Source organism: Echiichthys vipera (assembly GCF_963691815.1).
Source record: "Echiichthys vipera genome assembly, chromosome: 17".
NCBI lineage: Eukaryota > Metazoa > Chordata > Actinopteri > Perciformes > Trachinidae > Echiichthys > Echiichthys vipera.
The window spans coordinates 6,314,838-6,329,798 of NC_139842.1; the positions used below are offsets into that span (position 1 = coordinate 6,314,838).

A 14,961-nucleotide genomic window follows, 5' to 3' on the forward strand; every position below is an offset into this window, starting at 1 on the left:
TACTTAATCTGCAGTTAGTTTGACTGTAAATCAATTGATTTATGGTATTAGGGTGTAAAGTGCATTCTTTGTAATTCAAATTATAGAAAAATAGTTCTAATGTGTGAATCTATTTTGTGCAATGTGTGATAGAAAGGCCCACAGGATAGTCCAGTGAGGATGATGCTGGTGGCTGTGGTGATGATGAACTGCCAGAAAACGCATTAACAAATGGTAGCAGTGGTGACAATGGAGCTGAGGATGCTGCAAAAAATATAGAGAATTTTATAGTTTTCTCAAAATGTGTCATTTCTTAAAAGTACATATTTGTTCAGTTGAAAATTCAAATGCATGCTGTTCACCTTAGTGGACATGTGATAAACAACTTGAAAATACATGGTTAAAACTAACATAAGCGTAAGGAAGAATAAAAACATTAAAAGTAAAGTAAGGCTAAGATCAGTGCCAGGTTTAGAAACTTTTAAAGATGAGAGGCACAGATGCTTCCTTATACTTGGAAGGAGCGTGTCTTGAAATTGTCCTGTGATTCAAGGTTGCTGTGGGTTTTTTTTAGTTTTCCTCAACCTGCTATCTGAAAATGTACATATAAAGTACTTGCAGTAATCCCACGTGATAAATATGCTCCAGGAGGCAGTTATTTTAGTACATATTTATTGGAAATGCAGTCAAAATAAATTTTTAGAAGACATGTTTGACAGTTAATCTTTGTCAGAGAAAGACACATATAAGTGACATAAGTTAGTTTAGCATATACATGTGACATGCAATAAATAGTAACTCACTACAGTCTGACCTAACATACATTTGCTTCCATTTGTACACGGCGGAACAGCAGCGATGTAAACTGATATCTCCTCTTTTGAAATGCACAAAGGCTAGTGAAAAGAGCGCACTATCAATTGGTAATACAAAAATAGAACCAGGTAGCATTTTATACTTGAAAAGAACAAGACGGACAGCAAACACAACTGTGTACTTCTTTTTGTGCATCCAGCCTCCTTGAAATGCAGAACTTCATCTAAGCGGCAGGCATTAATTCTTTCTTTGTTTTATTTTTTTTGTGACAGAAATAAACCTCTTCAACAAACCACAGAACAGGGCTTTGTGCATGTGTGGCACAGACTGACAGGGCATGCAATAATCTCTGTGCAAATACTGAAAAAAAGAGCAATATTTTTTACAAAACATTCGTAAGAAAGAGGAGCGACCGAAACAGGCCCCGAGAACAGATTTCAGTATGTGATCGATGTCTGGCTTAGGATTGAAGACAACTGGATAAAGAAGCTGCATGAAGTAGTAATGTGGACTGTTAAGTGTGCGTTCTCAGCATCTGTCTTCTGCTATCAGTAAACCCAATGACCCCAGGAATGAAACTTGCCACTGACGTACATTTAGTCCTCTAAATTGCAAGGGATAATTCAAGGACATTTTTGGGTTACATCCTGTCTAATAAATGAGCCACAATAATAAAATTACCACTCATTTTTTTTTTTCATTCAAAGGCAACCATGTCTTCATTGTACTCAGCAGGAAATGAGTGTCGCTTTGTAAACATATAGAGTAACCTACACCAGGGCGCCATTTGGACCCAGACCTGGGTGGGGAGCAGGCCTGTTGAGCATCTCGTGGCCGGACCGTGACCCATGGAACTTGGCTGGGCACAGCCTGAGAGAACAACATGGAGCTAATACCCTGTGAGCCCACCACATGAGGGATGATCATAGGGGTCACATCCCTTTGTGAGGCGGGAAGAGGACCAAAGGTAGGGACCTAAGCCCCTGGCATCGCAGACTAGCCCTGGGGATGTGAAACGTCTCCCCTCTGGTGACGAAGGAATCAGAGCTGGTGAAGGAGGTGGAGCAGCACTAACTAGATAAACTTGCCGCACCTCCACACATAGCACTGGTTCAAGAATCAAACTCCTGGAGAAAGGCAGGAATCTCCTTTTCCAAGCCCTTTATTGAGTGTTGCTGTATTGCCTCTACACGACTGCGAGCTGCTGAGAGGAAGTGTTTGATAGTTGTTTGTGCTTAATGCACTGAACAAAAGTTCAGAGGAGCCTACTTGGAGTAGGCATCCTGGGAAGGATATTTGAAGAGATAATGGATATAGACTCTATAGTTCTACTGGGGGGACTTTAATGGCCTGGCTGATCTGAACGCGATCATGGATTGGCCCTACAAAAAGCACTGCATTCGGGAGAAGGGCGGTTCATAAATGTACTTGGTACCAGAACACCCTAGGCTAAAGATTGATGATCAATTTAGTGGTCATATCATCAGCTCTGCGGCCGAATGTCTTCAATTTCCACCTCCAGAATTTTTTGTGGAAACCCTCGGGCGATGAAATCTGATTGGGTCATATTCAAAACCTCCATTGTGGAGGCGGCTGTTAGGAGCTGTGGTCGGAAGGTCTCCGTTGTGACGGCAACCTAAGAGCCCAAAGAGGCCATCAAGCTGAGGAAGGAGGCTTTTTAGACTTGGTTGGCGCAGGGGTATCCTGCAGCTGTGGTAGTCGCCAAAACAAGGAGGAGTTCGGGAAGGCTATTGAGAAAGATTTTTGGTTGGCCTCAAGAAAGTTCTGGCAATCTATTAGACAACTCAAGAGGGGAAAGCAGGGCTTGGCTCAGGCTGTGTTCAGCAGGAGAGAAGAACTGCAGACCATGAGCGGGTATAATGTTGAGCAGTGACAAGAGGACCTGACCAACACATCCTCTATGGAGGAGGCACAGTTTGAAGACTCCAAGGGGAAAACTTATACCATATCCCTGGCAGAAGTTGCTGAGGTAGTTAAAAATCTCCTCAGCGGCAAGGTGCCAGAGATGAGATCCACCCTGAGATGCTGATAGCTCTGGACATTGTTGGGCTGTCTTGGCTGACATGCCTCTTTAGTGTCACATGGACTGGGACAGTGCCTTTAGAGAGGCAGACTGAGGTGGTGATTCACTTTTTTTTTAAAGCGAAGCGGAGGCTGTGATCAAATTATCAATATGAAACGCTGCTCAGCCTCCTGGAAAAGTAAATTTCAGGGTGCTGGAAAGCAACGGGTCAGTTTTCCCATCCAGTCTACATGTGTTCTGTGGACTTGGAGAAGGCTTACACCTGTGTCATCCCCAAGGGAGTTCTCGGGGGTACTGCAGGAATTTGCAGTACCAGGGTTAATTGCTATGAGCCATCCAGTCCTTATATAACCAAAGTAAGAGCCATGTCTGTATACTCAGGACAACGTCAAGCACTTTTTCAGTAGGTGTCGGCCTCTGCCAGGGTCCCTTGTCGATTTTGTTTGTCATTTTCATGGACAGGATATTTAGGCACAGCCGGGGGGGGGGGCAATTTCGTTGTGTAGACCATAGGGTTAAATATATGCTCTTTTGCAGATGATGTGGTTCTGTTTACTTCATCAGACCGTGACCTCCAGTTGGATTGCTCCCTCTGAGTTGGGAGTGAGTTACAGCCCAAGTGAAGGAGTTCAAGTTTCCTGGCATCCCGACCACAAGTGACGGTAAAACGGAGCGTGCAATGGACAGGCAGCTTGGTGCAGTGTTGGCTATGATGCGGGCACTGTACCGGACCGTTGTGGAGAAGTCCGTCTATGTTCCGACCCTCACCTATGGTCATGAGCCCTGGGTAGTGACCAAAAAAATGTGTTTGCGGTAACAAGCAGCCAAAATGAGTTTACTGTGTAGCGTGGCTGGGCTCAGCCTTAGAGGGAGATCGAAGTAGAGTTGCTGCTACCTAACACACAAAACTACTTACTTGTACAAAATGAGTGGCAAGTCTTATTGTGGTTAGTTTGATCCCTCTCCATCTTCCTTTCTCATCATTCAGTAGCCCTTAAAGAAGCCTTCAGCCACCGTGGCTTCTTTAAAAGTCACCGTGAGAGAATTGATAGTCACATCTGTAGAGATCACCCTCCCGGGGGGTTCTGCTGCAGCGGGAGCAGCCTGACTGTCTGGTGTTGTCGTGGTAATACTCTGATTGTTGCTACTCACTTCCTCCTCAGTAGATGAGTAGTCACCTGCCGTCTCGCTGATCCCCTGAACGCTCACTATCACAGACGTCGTGTTGTCGCTCTGACAAGTGCCTAATTTGGAAAACTCAGATCCTGACTCCACGCCCTCCTTACCTCTGTCCCAATCTGACCTGTCGCCCACGGAAACCACATCTTCTGGTATGGTCTCAGTGACAGAGGCACTGTCTTGCGAATGGTCACACGCAAACATTTGGTTCTGTGTCATTTCAGATCTCCCTCTCTCTAGTCTATCAGTCCATGTTTCTGTCCCTACCGCTTTCAGGTCGGCATCTACCTTCTCCTCCTCCTCCACCTCCACCTCCATGTCTAAGTGCTGTCGCTCCAGCAAGGGTGGGGAGCTGCATTCTGACTGACCTTAAAGAAAGAAAAAGAGAAAGTTGGTTATTTTTTTAAGGTTATGACCAAGCTACTTCATTTGTAAATGATTAACTTGACAAACCAACCATATAAACTGTCTTCACATGTCTCCTCTGCGATGCTTTCAGACTGCCGCTTCTCTTCTTCGCTGATGACACCCCAGTCTACCTCAGCAGGAGCCTCCAACTTCCTCAGTGGAAGGATGGTTTTGTTTGAGGTTCCCTCTGACATCAGTTTGGACATCCTCTGCTTGCCCTTCCTTCTGGCTAGGCGACGGTACAAGCTACTCCGCTCGCCTGGGTCCACGTCTGTACTCATGGAGCGGGTGAGGGAGAGGCGCAATCGAGGGGTTGGCTTCTCCGAGATCTTGTTGGCACTCCGGAGGTCCATGGCAAAGATGTTCTGGGACAGAGCAAAAATGATAGAGGTTAACATGTGAATCATCACTGTGAATCATTAATGCTAATGATAGTTTAAAAAAAGGAAAACAAAGTTCTGACTGTGTATCAAAAGCATGATTATACCCATGTCCTCTACGTCATAGAGCTCAGCTGTTGTCCAAAAAAGAAGACACCCATGCTACAGGCTCAGTGTGCTATGCTAACATCAGCATGCTAACATGCTTACAGTAATGATGCTAACATGCTGATATTTATCAGGTGGGGTTTGAAAGAAAATGGGAAAATATCTATTAGCTATTAGAGCTATAGTAACATTATGAGAAATGAGCTTAGCCCATACTAGTAGGGACTACAAGAGGATGTCTCGACCTCCGTTGCATCAGTTGGGACTCAAAGGGCACCTATCCTAGGGTTTACCCTGAGATGTTGCTAATAGGCAACATTTTCAATCAATAGTCCTCTCCTGGGTTAGGGTGAAAACAGTCTTCAAATTAACAAATTCTTCACTGAGCTGTCAGCGTTTGCGGAGAAAGGTATAACAAAGGCTTGTGAGACAAAAGAAAGGTGAGTGTCGATACCCGCAGGACGAGCCTCCTGGGTCTGAGACCTTTCCTGCGATATGCCAGAGCTCTGATCTTCTCCTGACTGGAAGAGAGAGAGAGGTAGAAACACAGGGGCAGGGGAAGGACAAAGAGAACCAGATTGTGAGTGAGAGAACAAAGGAAAACATACCAAAAAGTGCTTTGCAAGCATTAAAAAAAAAAGCTCTAAAAGATTACTCACTTCTCTTCGTAGGCCAGGACCAGGCGCGGGTCCAAAATATTGTCCTCTGGTTCCCAAGTACTGTACCTGCCAAAACACAGACACACATTAACATAAGTTTATCTGTCTATCTATCCATCTTCCCGGGACATGGTGCTCAGGTATCAATAAGCACATTTTGAAAAGGCTTCTGAGTTTATACTGAGGGGATGAGGTCACGGGACGATGACTCAAGGCTTACTCACTTTGTGGACCATCCCTGCCATTTCAGTAGATACTCCACATTACCCTGGGGAGAGACAGAGAAAGGGGGTTATGCTTAGAGGAGATGAGAGATGAGAGTAGGACACATTCACTTTAAAATCTAAGCGTGCGAGAGAGAGAGAGAGAGAGAGAGAGAGAGAGAGAGAGAGAGAGAGAGAGAGAGAGAGAGAGAGAAAAGGATGACTGTCACTTTAAAGTGTGGAGTGGAGGAGGGTGGGAGGGTCATGGACATTTTTCTTCCTTTCAAATTGTGTTTTTCTGAGGAATGACGTCAATGACAGCGGGGCTGGGTGGCCTCCAAACAGCAGCTTTCGCATCGTGGTGACGTGACCGCGCATGGCATTACCAGCCGTTTTTTTTTTTTAACAATACACGAGCCCTATCTAAAACATTACACCGTTGGCTCTGATAGGTGGGGCCACGGTACATGTAAACAACGAGGTGTTGCGCAACGTTCAACCAGCGAGCCTGTGAGAATGATCGCAGTCATCCAGAGTGAGAAATAACTGTATCTCTCCCCGGATACCCAGTGCGTATGTGGACTGACACTGTTTAGGCTCTATAATATATCATTATAAACTTTATAACGAACTATCACTGGCCGAATAGGCTGCATTAAGGTGATGTCGCACTGCACTTTGGATGTATTTTTACAATACAGAGTGCACATGCTGCGTCAAATACGACAGCTCTGCTCAATTATGTGCTGTGGTGATAATCTGTTAAGAATCAATATCATCCACTGTGAATCCCGTCACCGTTACGCAGCATTCAGTGACATTACGCAGCAGTTTCACGCCGATACCCAGTCGCTGGCTGGCTGGCGTAACTTAAAAATCAACTGCGCAGCTCCCCAGCACACTGCCCGTATATCCGTTTGCAGGATGCACACCCCCTTTTCCATTTTACTACAGCTGCGTAGGTTCCTTCAAAACACGTCCACGCCACAGCCTCTCCGCTGCTGCTGCACAGGGAGGCTGCTGGACGCGACTCAGTCTGTGAAACAATGTTAAAGTTCGGCGCAGGTTATTTAAAGAATAGATTAGTCTGATTATCTTCTTTTGCGTAAACTATAGGGAAAGCCTAGTTTTGTTGCGCATGAGGACAGCGGATGGTCCGCGGAACACGGTGTTCATTAGAATGAAAAAATAAGTTATATAGGCTGAGTTATATAAGGTGCAGTTACTGGTCATTCTTCTTACCTTCCTCACTCTCTTCTTTGTTATTGACTCAACAGCAAACACTTGGTCTCCTATTGATGACAGCTCCATCATCGCGCGCTGCTCCACGCGCTCCAAACAAAACGCAAACTGCTGAATATTGCCGAAGTGCAGAAATAAAAATAGTTCTGGAGGACGGGAAAGAAAAAGTCGGAGCGTCAGTGCGTCCGCTCGCTCCTGGCGTGTGGACACTTGCTTTGAGCGCTGAGTCTCCGCGCTCCCCTCACTCCAAACTCCGGCTGCCCCTCACTTTTTAAAATCTGCGACACATCAACACAGCGCAGGACGACGCGCCGCTTTAAGTCGAGCGCGCCGCCTTTCCATTGCGTAGGGACAAGCCCCCAGTGTGCGTGCCCGTGCCCACGAGGCCGCGCACGCAAAGTGGAGCAGAGTGCAGGAGAGGGACACAGGGGGAGGAGGAGGAGGAGGAGGGGGGGAGCAGAGGGAGAGTCAAAGCGACAAGGTTATGTGAAACTTAAGTTTGGGGAGGGAGTGGATCACACATAATGAGGTACTAACATATCTTCATTTAAAATATCACTAATAATCCAGCTATGAGGCAACTTAAACTCAGTCCACTCTTTTATTATTATGGGCCTATAATAACCATAGCCTACTTTTTTTGTAAGATCCAATGTGACATGATGTTTTATTTCATTCCTTGTAAAAAAATAAAAAATAAAAAACAGTCTTGCTATTTTGGGAAATTCACTAAACCATATCTGAAATAATGTGAAGAGCTCAACACCATATTCACATCTGTATGGTCAATAACAAGTTGTGGCGTTATCTTCTGCATAAGAAAACATCCTGGCTTCATCCAAAGGTAACAGCACATCTGATGTTCACTAATGAACATGTGGGTTGCTGCCGAGCAGGAAGTTACAAAGAAATATACATAGAAAATGACAGAAATATAATTTTTACACTTTTAATACAGAATAAACAATGATTAGTGAACTTTAGAGGTGCCGGTAGATGGATTTTGTTACCTGTGGCCAAAGCTAGGCTAGCTGTTTCTGTTGTTTCCACTCTTAATGCTAAGATTAGCAGCTGTTGGCCGTAGCTTTAACCACCATAAAGCATAAACTGTACTGTCCTCTTTTCCCACGTTTCCCTCAAAAAGTGCTTGAGCATGCAGTTTAGTTGCACAGGAATGTCTCTTTTAATTCCTCAAATGTCAAACTTCCTTATATTAACCAATAGAACAATCCAAAATAGGACTATGTCTAAAGGCTTTCTGCTCTTTCACAGGTGAAATACGGTCAAATTAGGTTTATGTAGTTAAAGCACTGAACTCCAGCCTGAGCATGTAACAGAGTGTTAGCTAATGTACTTTTATGTAACAGTAGTAAAGGCGGGAAAGATCAGAATCTGCAATGAAAATAAAAGCCTTTGCTTCACTCTGGTGGAGATGTTCACCCCTCCAGCCACGGTTGATCCAAATATGGAACGAAAGTGCTAAACGCTGACTGAAAATATTAATTTTACATCCTGAATGCTAAGCAACATCTCTGCAGCTGTGAGGATAATGATGTTGCAGCCAACATTTACTATCATTTCAGGGGACTGACTATTAAAATCTATGTTCAGTGATGTGGTCACAGCCACTGATCACACACACACACACACACACACACACACACACACACACACACACACACACACACACACACACACACACACACACACACACACACACACACACACACACACACACACACACACACACACACACACACACACACAAACACAACTTTATACCTGAAGAAAGAAATTAAGGAGCGCACACACACACGCACGCAAAGTTTGCTCAAAGGCTGTGGGCAGGGCTAATATTACACAACACTGACTCATCATATATATCAGATACTTTACATTATATATACTGGCATCATGGAAAATTGGAAAACAGCAAACCCCCCCCCCCCCCCACACACACACACACACACACACACACACACACACACACACACACACACACACACACACACACACACACACACACACAAACACAACTTTATACCTGAAGCTGTACTCGCCCAGCCCCCAGGTGGGGACAGCTCATAAAGGTAAAGTAACTGCTGTGGAAGAAAGGCCCAGGGCCAATTACTTATTATCTTTCATTGAGGCTGCATATCAGTTTACGGTAAAACTCTCTCCACACACACACACACGCACGCGCACACACACACACACACACACACACACACACACACACACACACACACACACACACACACACACACACACACACACACACACACACACACACACACACACACACACACACACAGTCCACAGTCTCTCTGCACCTGAAACACTTGCATCACTTACGGGCATAGGGTGTCATGGCAACTGTCTCTATGGTGACCATGGAAAAGCTGGATGATGATGATAATGAGACAGCAGGAAGACTTGATGATCAGCTCAGGGCTGAAGAGTGATCCGATCCTCCTCTACCGACCTACTGTGACCTTTGACCTCCTAGTCCTGAGATTATGTAAACAACCCAACCAGAAAATTCCTATAATAATCCAATGATAGTCTAATAGTGACAGCATCTGTGGCATTGAGCAGAGAAAAATTAAAGCTTTAAAATCTTCCAAATATTTTCTCAGTTATTTGACAATCATCTGATTTATAAAATGCCTGAAAATATCAGTAAAAAACACCCCCCACATGCTCCAAAAGCCCAAGTTACCTATTGAAATGATCCTTGAAACAGTCTCAGACTCAAAGGTAATCGAAGAAATGATTTAGCGATTATCAAAACAGCTGCGATAAATTTTCTGACAGTTGTCTGTTCTGCTTTTATTTAAATCATTATGCTTAATCTCTTATAATGTTGTATTATCTCTTAAATAAAGTCATGACTATGTGTTTAAAACTGCAACCGTGGGCCAGCCGCTGGTATACGAGGATGTGTAATCTGGGAGAAAACATGTTTCTGTCAAAACGTACTTGAGAATGCAGTTTAGTTGCATTGTGACATATTTTCTTAAGAGGCAGAGTTGCCTCCTGAAAGTAGTTGAACTTGTAAAGAAAAAATAAAATGAATTGATGCAACAGAGGTCAAGATGTCCTGACTTTTAGTCCCTAGAATGGGTCAACCTCCACAAAAAAAACCCTACAAATCAAACACTTCCCATATTGCAGCTGGACAGTGTCTTTCATTAGAGCCTGCAAACACTCACATCTTTCAAACAGTCTCCTTTACAAGCCAAGGCAGAGGTAACCCTGATGACATCACTATGAGATCATCAGGGGCATTTTGTGCGACATGCTGCTTACATTTATCTCAGGAGTCGGGGGTCGAAAGCGGGAATCCTGTCACACCTGAGTTGACTGCGTTCCAGTTACAAGTTTGAAAACCATCATTATTATTATAAAATCACCAGTATTAGCCAGGTTAGTCATTATTAGCAGTGCCAGCTGATAGATAAGGCCTTGTGTGGTATTTGGCACGTACAAACACCGTAGCAACATGTTCACAGATAGAAGATCGATGGCACTGTGTGTACGACCGATTCATTGAGACACAAATAGGACAGAAATGTGAATAAACAGTGTTCTCTGCTTTGTTGATGCTGGGCGCAGCCATGTTGGATTGTGAGGACGGGAACTGGGAACTCGTAAATTCCAACTTCAGGGGGCGTTACAGTGGAAACTTCAGACTGGGAACTCGGAAAATTCCTAGTTCAACTAGAACACAAACTCCCTTCAGAGGCGCAGAAAACATAATGCACTTTTTATCAATAGGCTGAGCAGAAGCCTACTACTCTTCATGACAAGTAAAGTGAACTTGTAGCATGTAAAATTGGTGGACTGCCCCTTTAAGTTGGTGTTACAGAGCCTATAGAAAGTCATCATATTCTTTTAAAATAGTCACTTTTTTATATAGATTTACACATTTTGTCTTACAACATCCCAGTGAATTTAAAAAAACAAACTAGAATAGCAGTATTGTAAAAGTGCCTTTAGAATAAACATTTTAAACATTCTCATATTTTGGGCTGAATTCCAGGCGCCATGTTTGGCAGAAATCAAACACACCATCCCTACAGTGAAGCCTGGTGGCGGCAGCATTACGTTGTGGTCTTGTCTCCTTCAGCAGGGACTGGGCAGTTGGTCAGGGTTGAAGGGAAATGGATGCTGCCAAGTCCTCCCAAATTATTCAGGAAAACCTGCAGCCCTCTGTTGGACACTTGAAAATGGAGAGGTGGTTCACAACAACCCATAACACACCTCCATAAAAACAACACAGTGGCTAAAGGACAGGAAGGTGAATGTCCCGGAGTGGCCCAGTCAGAGCCCTGACCTGAATCCTACAGAACATCTGTGGATGGACTTGAACAGTGCAGTCCATCGCCGCTCACCACAGAATCTGACTGAACTCCAACAGTTCTGCAGGAAGAACGGGGAAATATTTCCCAATCTAGGTGCACAAAGCTGGTAGAGACAGATCCAAACAGACTGATGACTGTAATTAAAGCTAAAGGTGCTTCCACAAAGTATTAATTACGGGGACTCATGACTATTCCAGCCCTGCTATTCTAGTTTATTTGTTGTAAGGCAAAATGTGTAAATCACCCTGTATATATATATATATATATATATATATAATTATTATTTCAGTCTGTAAAACAAAAAAGTGACTATTTCTAAAAGGTATCATAACTTTCTATAGTATAACACTGTATAACACCCCTTTAATATTCTTACAGGAGTTTAAGGACTCTTTCACTGGAGCTGAGATCTTGTGCACGGTGGTGTTTTGACATCCTTACACATGTTGACAGAGGTTGCACGGTGATCCTGCATGCTCTTATTGTTCCCATCTCGCGGTGATCTCATTGTGCTTTATGGTGCTTTGTCTCCCCGTAGTATTCCTGTGAACTCGGGGAGCAGCGTTATAAAAACAGCCCTTTTCCCGTAAAGAGGTGGTTATTGCATTTATTGAGAAAAGAGAGGAGAATCACATGACTCGTGATCTGCCCGGATACTCGGCTCCTGTAGTGGAGTTGGGAGCTGAGGATGGAGGCAAAAAAACACACACACACACACACACACACACAACCCGGCAGCACGGATCCCAGCTCTCACTCCCACCCACGTTATGACTCACGCATGACTCACCAAACGTGACGGTAAGAAGATCAGCGCCACTTCTCTGAAATAATAACAGAGGGGAAAAAAACAGCAGGGTAACTTAGAGCCTCATACCGGGAATACACGCGTTTCTGATTTACTTCCCTTCGCCCTGACCCGTTTACCCCCGGGGGACTGTCACAGAGGCAGCACTTCTGGAAAAAGACTCAACACTTTAAACCCAATCCTGCAGTGAAACGAGCAGCCGCACGGCACAAACTTTGTCCCACAGGCTTCTTTGTCTTTTGGAGAACATGTACGACCGCTGCACATTATACTCATCCAACATTAGTATCAGTTAGACCCACGCAGTGCATGTCCACAGGAGAAACAGGCAGGTGGTGGAAAGTTCTCATGCATTTATGTCAAATACATTAACAGCAACTTGACCAGCTCGTTTATAGTAGTAATAATAATAATAATACTAATAATAATAATCATAGTGTCATAATAAACTACGGACCATCTTCACACCAGCTGACACCAAATCGGGCCAGGGGCTAAAATGTGTGTGTGTGTGTGTGTGTGTGTGGGGGGGGGGGTGTTACCTACTTCCTACCCATCTACTCCCAGCACCCTTGCTCGTGACACACCCGTCCTTGAAGTCTGCTGTTATTTTGATTTTAACCACACACCTATAAAGTTTTGCAACTGTATCTTGCACCGGTATGATGCTATCGGAAAATCGGGCCAGGGGTATATATATAGTGGGGCACCCCTACTTCCTCCCCCCCTATTTCTGCCGCTCTTGATCGGATCACACCCATCTTTATGAAAAAAAAATGAAGTACAAACACCACAGTCACATACAATGGCGATACAAAAATGCATACTGTACACTACAGACAATTTAAAAGTAAAAGACTCCACAATAAGACAGGACGCAACCACGACAAAAAGAAAAGAAAGAGAAAGAAATACTTCAGTTACAACCAAAGCAGTCGTGTAATGGTCTTTTATAAAACTAGTGTGGTGAATATAGAGGCCGATCAGACAGTCAGTCCATCATATGACGGGAGATTCTTAATGTAATTGATAAAGGGTTGCCAAACTCTATAGAACAAACGTATCTTAGTGAGCATGTTATCTTCTCCAGAGGCATGCGGCTGCTCACTCCTGAGAGCCACAGTCATAATGGAAGATTTGACTACCATTCCATAGCAATGCACTTTTTTTTGCAGCGGACAGTAGGATTTCTGTACGTTTACCGGAGAGATTCGACTTTGAGAGGTTTCCCAAAAAGGCACACCCCGGGGTCTAATGGGAAAGGGACTCTGTGTATTGTGGATAAAGCATCACAGATCCCCTGCCAACAACTTTGCACTTTACTGCACCGCCAGGTGGAGTGGAGGAAAGAGCCCTTAGCTAGGCCGCATCTAAAGCACAGGGAGGAGAGACTGGGATTGAAACCGTACAGCTTGGAGGGGGTGAGATAAATGTGATGTAATAAATTAAACTGAATTAACCTCTATCTTGAGTTTAGTGTACACATAACACCGTTGCTACATAGGTCCCTCCACCGTCCTGAGTCGATCCCCATGCCTATATCCTTCTCCCAACTAAGTCTCGATCTGTCTGGTTCAGGGATTATTAAAAAAGCTAACAAGGTTTCATATTTCTTCGAGGTGGTTTTAACCATTGGTTGACCGTCGTGGAAAAGTACTTCAATAAGTGACATTTTAGGAAGTTCCCACCCCCACCCTCAACCAAGAGGGTGGGGGTTGTGTGATCGTGATCAATAATAAAGTATAAAATTAGGAAGTTTCAAACCTCCCTTTGCGTAGTCCTGGTCAGGTTTATTTAAAGTGACCCTTGGGGATTTACCACGCCAGATAAACCGCATCATCAGTTTGTCCAGAGAGGTGAAAAATGCAGAGGGGACATGAATTGGGAGGGAATGAATTGAGTATGTATATTTGGGCAAAGCATTCATCTTAATAACACAACTTCTGCCTAATAAAGTAAGAGTCATCCTGAACAGTGGCAGTGTCAGAAATTAAGGAATACGCACGCGCACACACACACACACACACACACACACACACACACACACACACACACACACACACACACACACACACACACACACACACACACACACACACACACACACACACACACACACACACACACACACACACACACACACACACACACACACACACACACACACACACACACACACACACACACACACACACACACACACACACACACACACACACACACACACACACACACACACACACACACACACACACACACACACACACACACACACACACACACACACACTCTAATAAAAGTCTCACAGGTGCCATTTTTACTGAATAACAATCAATTCTACTAATCCTTTTGTACTTTTCTCAAGTACAATTTTGGATTCTGGACATTTTACCTGTAATGTAGTATTTCTACTGTGTGGGTTTGCTACTTTTGCTTAAAGTAAAGGATGAAAGTACTTCCCTCACCACTGGTCAGAAGAGGAAATATATTGTATAAGCACTTCTTGCTCCATTTTGCACAAACTAAAGTCTTTAACCAGTGATAAGTTATTTGAATCTGAATAGATTTAGCAAAATACAGTAGGGATACAAGTTGTATGTTATATACTCATTATGTTTAATATGTACAGTAGCAGGAAAGATGTTTTGAGTTTGGTTTCTTTCCAAAGTTTCGCTGGTTGAAAGTTTAAGGCTTCAGATGAAACCAAAACCAGTGGAAACGAGAAGAATACAAGAGACTGGAACCAAAACTTCCACCTCTGTCATGAC

General features: G+C 43.9%; 1 protein-coding gene across 2 annotated transcripts; it reads right to left on the minus strand.

Annotated features, from left to right (window-relative positions):
- Positions 1-654: 654 nt before the first annotated feature.
- On the minus strand, positions 655-7,293 carry cbx7a (chromobox homolog 7a). 2 transcript variants are annotated; one of them, XM_083930858.1, is made up of 6 exons: positions 7,019-7,293; positions 5,798-5,841; positions 5,574-5,633; positions 5,369-5,435; positions 4,476-4,791; positions 655-4,386 (listed from the first exon to the last, which is right to left on the minus strand). In XM_083930858.1, exons 1-6 carry the CDS (start codon positions 7,088-7,090, stop codon positions 3,824-3,826), a joined length of 1,122 nt encoding a protein of 373 aa, XP_083786984.1. In that variant the 5' UTR covers positions 7,091-7,293; the 3' UTR covers positions 655-3,823. The 2 variants fall into 2 exon arrangements, with proteins under 2 accessions (XP_083786984.1, XP_083786983.1); XM_083930857.1 differs by having other exon boundaries at positions 5,574-5,639.
- Positions 7,294-14,961: the final 7,668 nt, after the last annotated feature.

What these genes read in the sequence shown, in the direction of transcription:
- cbx7a (XM_083930857.1), bottom strand. Translation starts at nt 7,090, where the DNA reads ATGATGGAGCTGTCATCAATAGGAGACCAAGTGTTTGCTGTTGAGTCA. An exon ending in CAAAGAAGAGAGTGAGGAAG is followed by an intron (nt 5,842 to 7,018) that starts GTAAGAAGAATG and finishes GTCTCTCCCCAG; the next exon opens with GGTAATGTGGAGTATCTACT. An exon ending in GTCCTGGCCTACGAAGAGAA is followed by an intron (nt 5,436 to 5,573) that starts GTGAGTAATCTT and finishes TCTCTCTTCCAG; the next exon opens with TCAGGAGAAGATCAGAGCTC.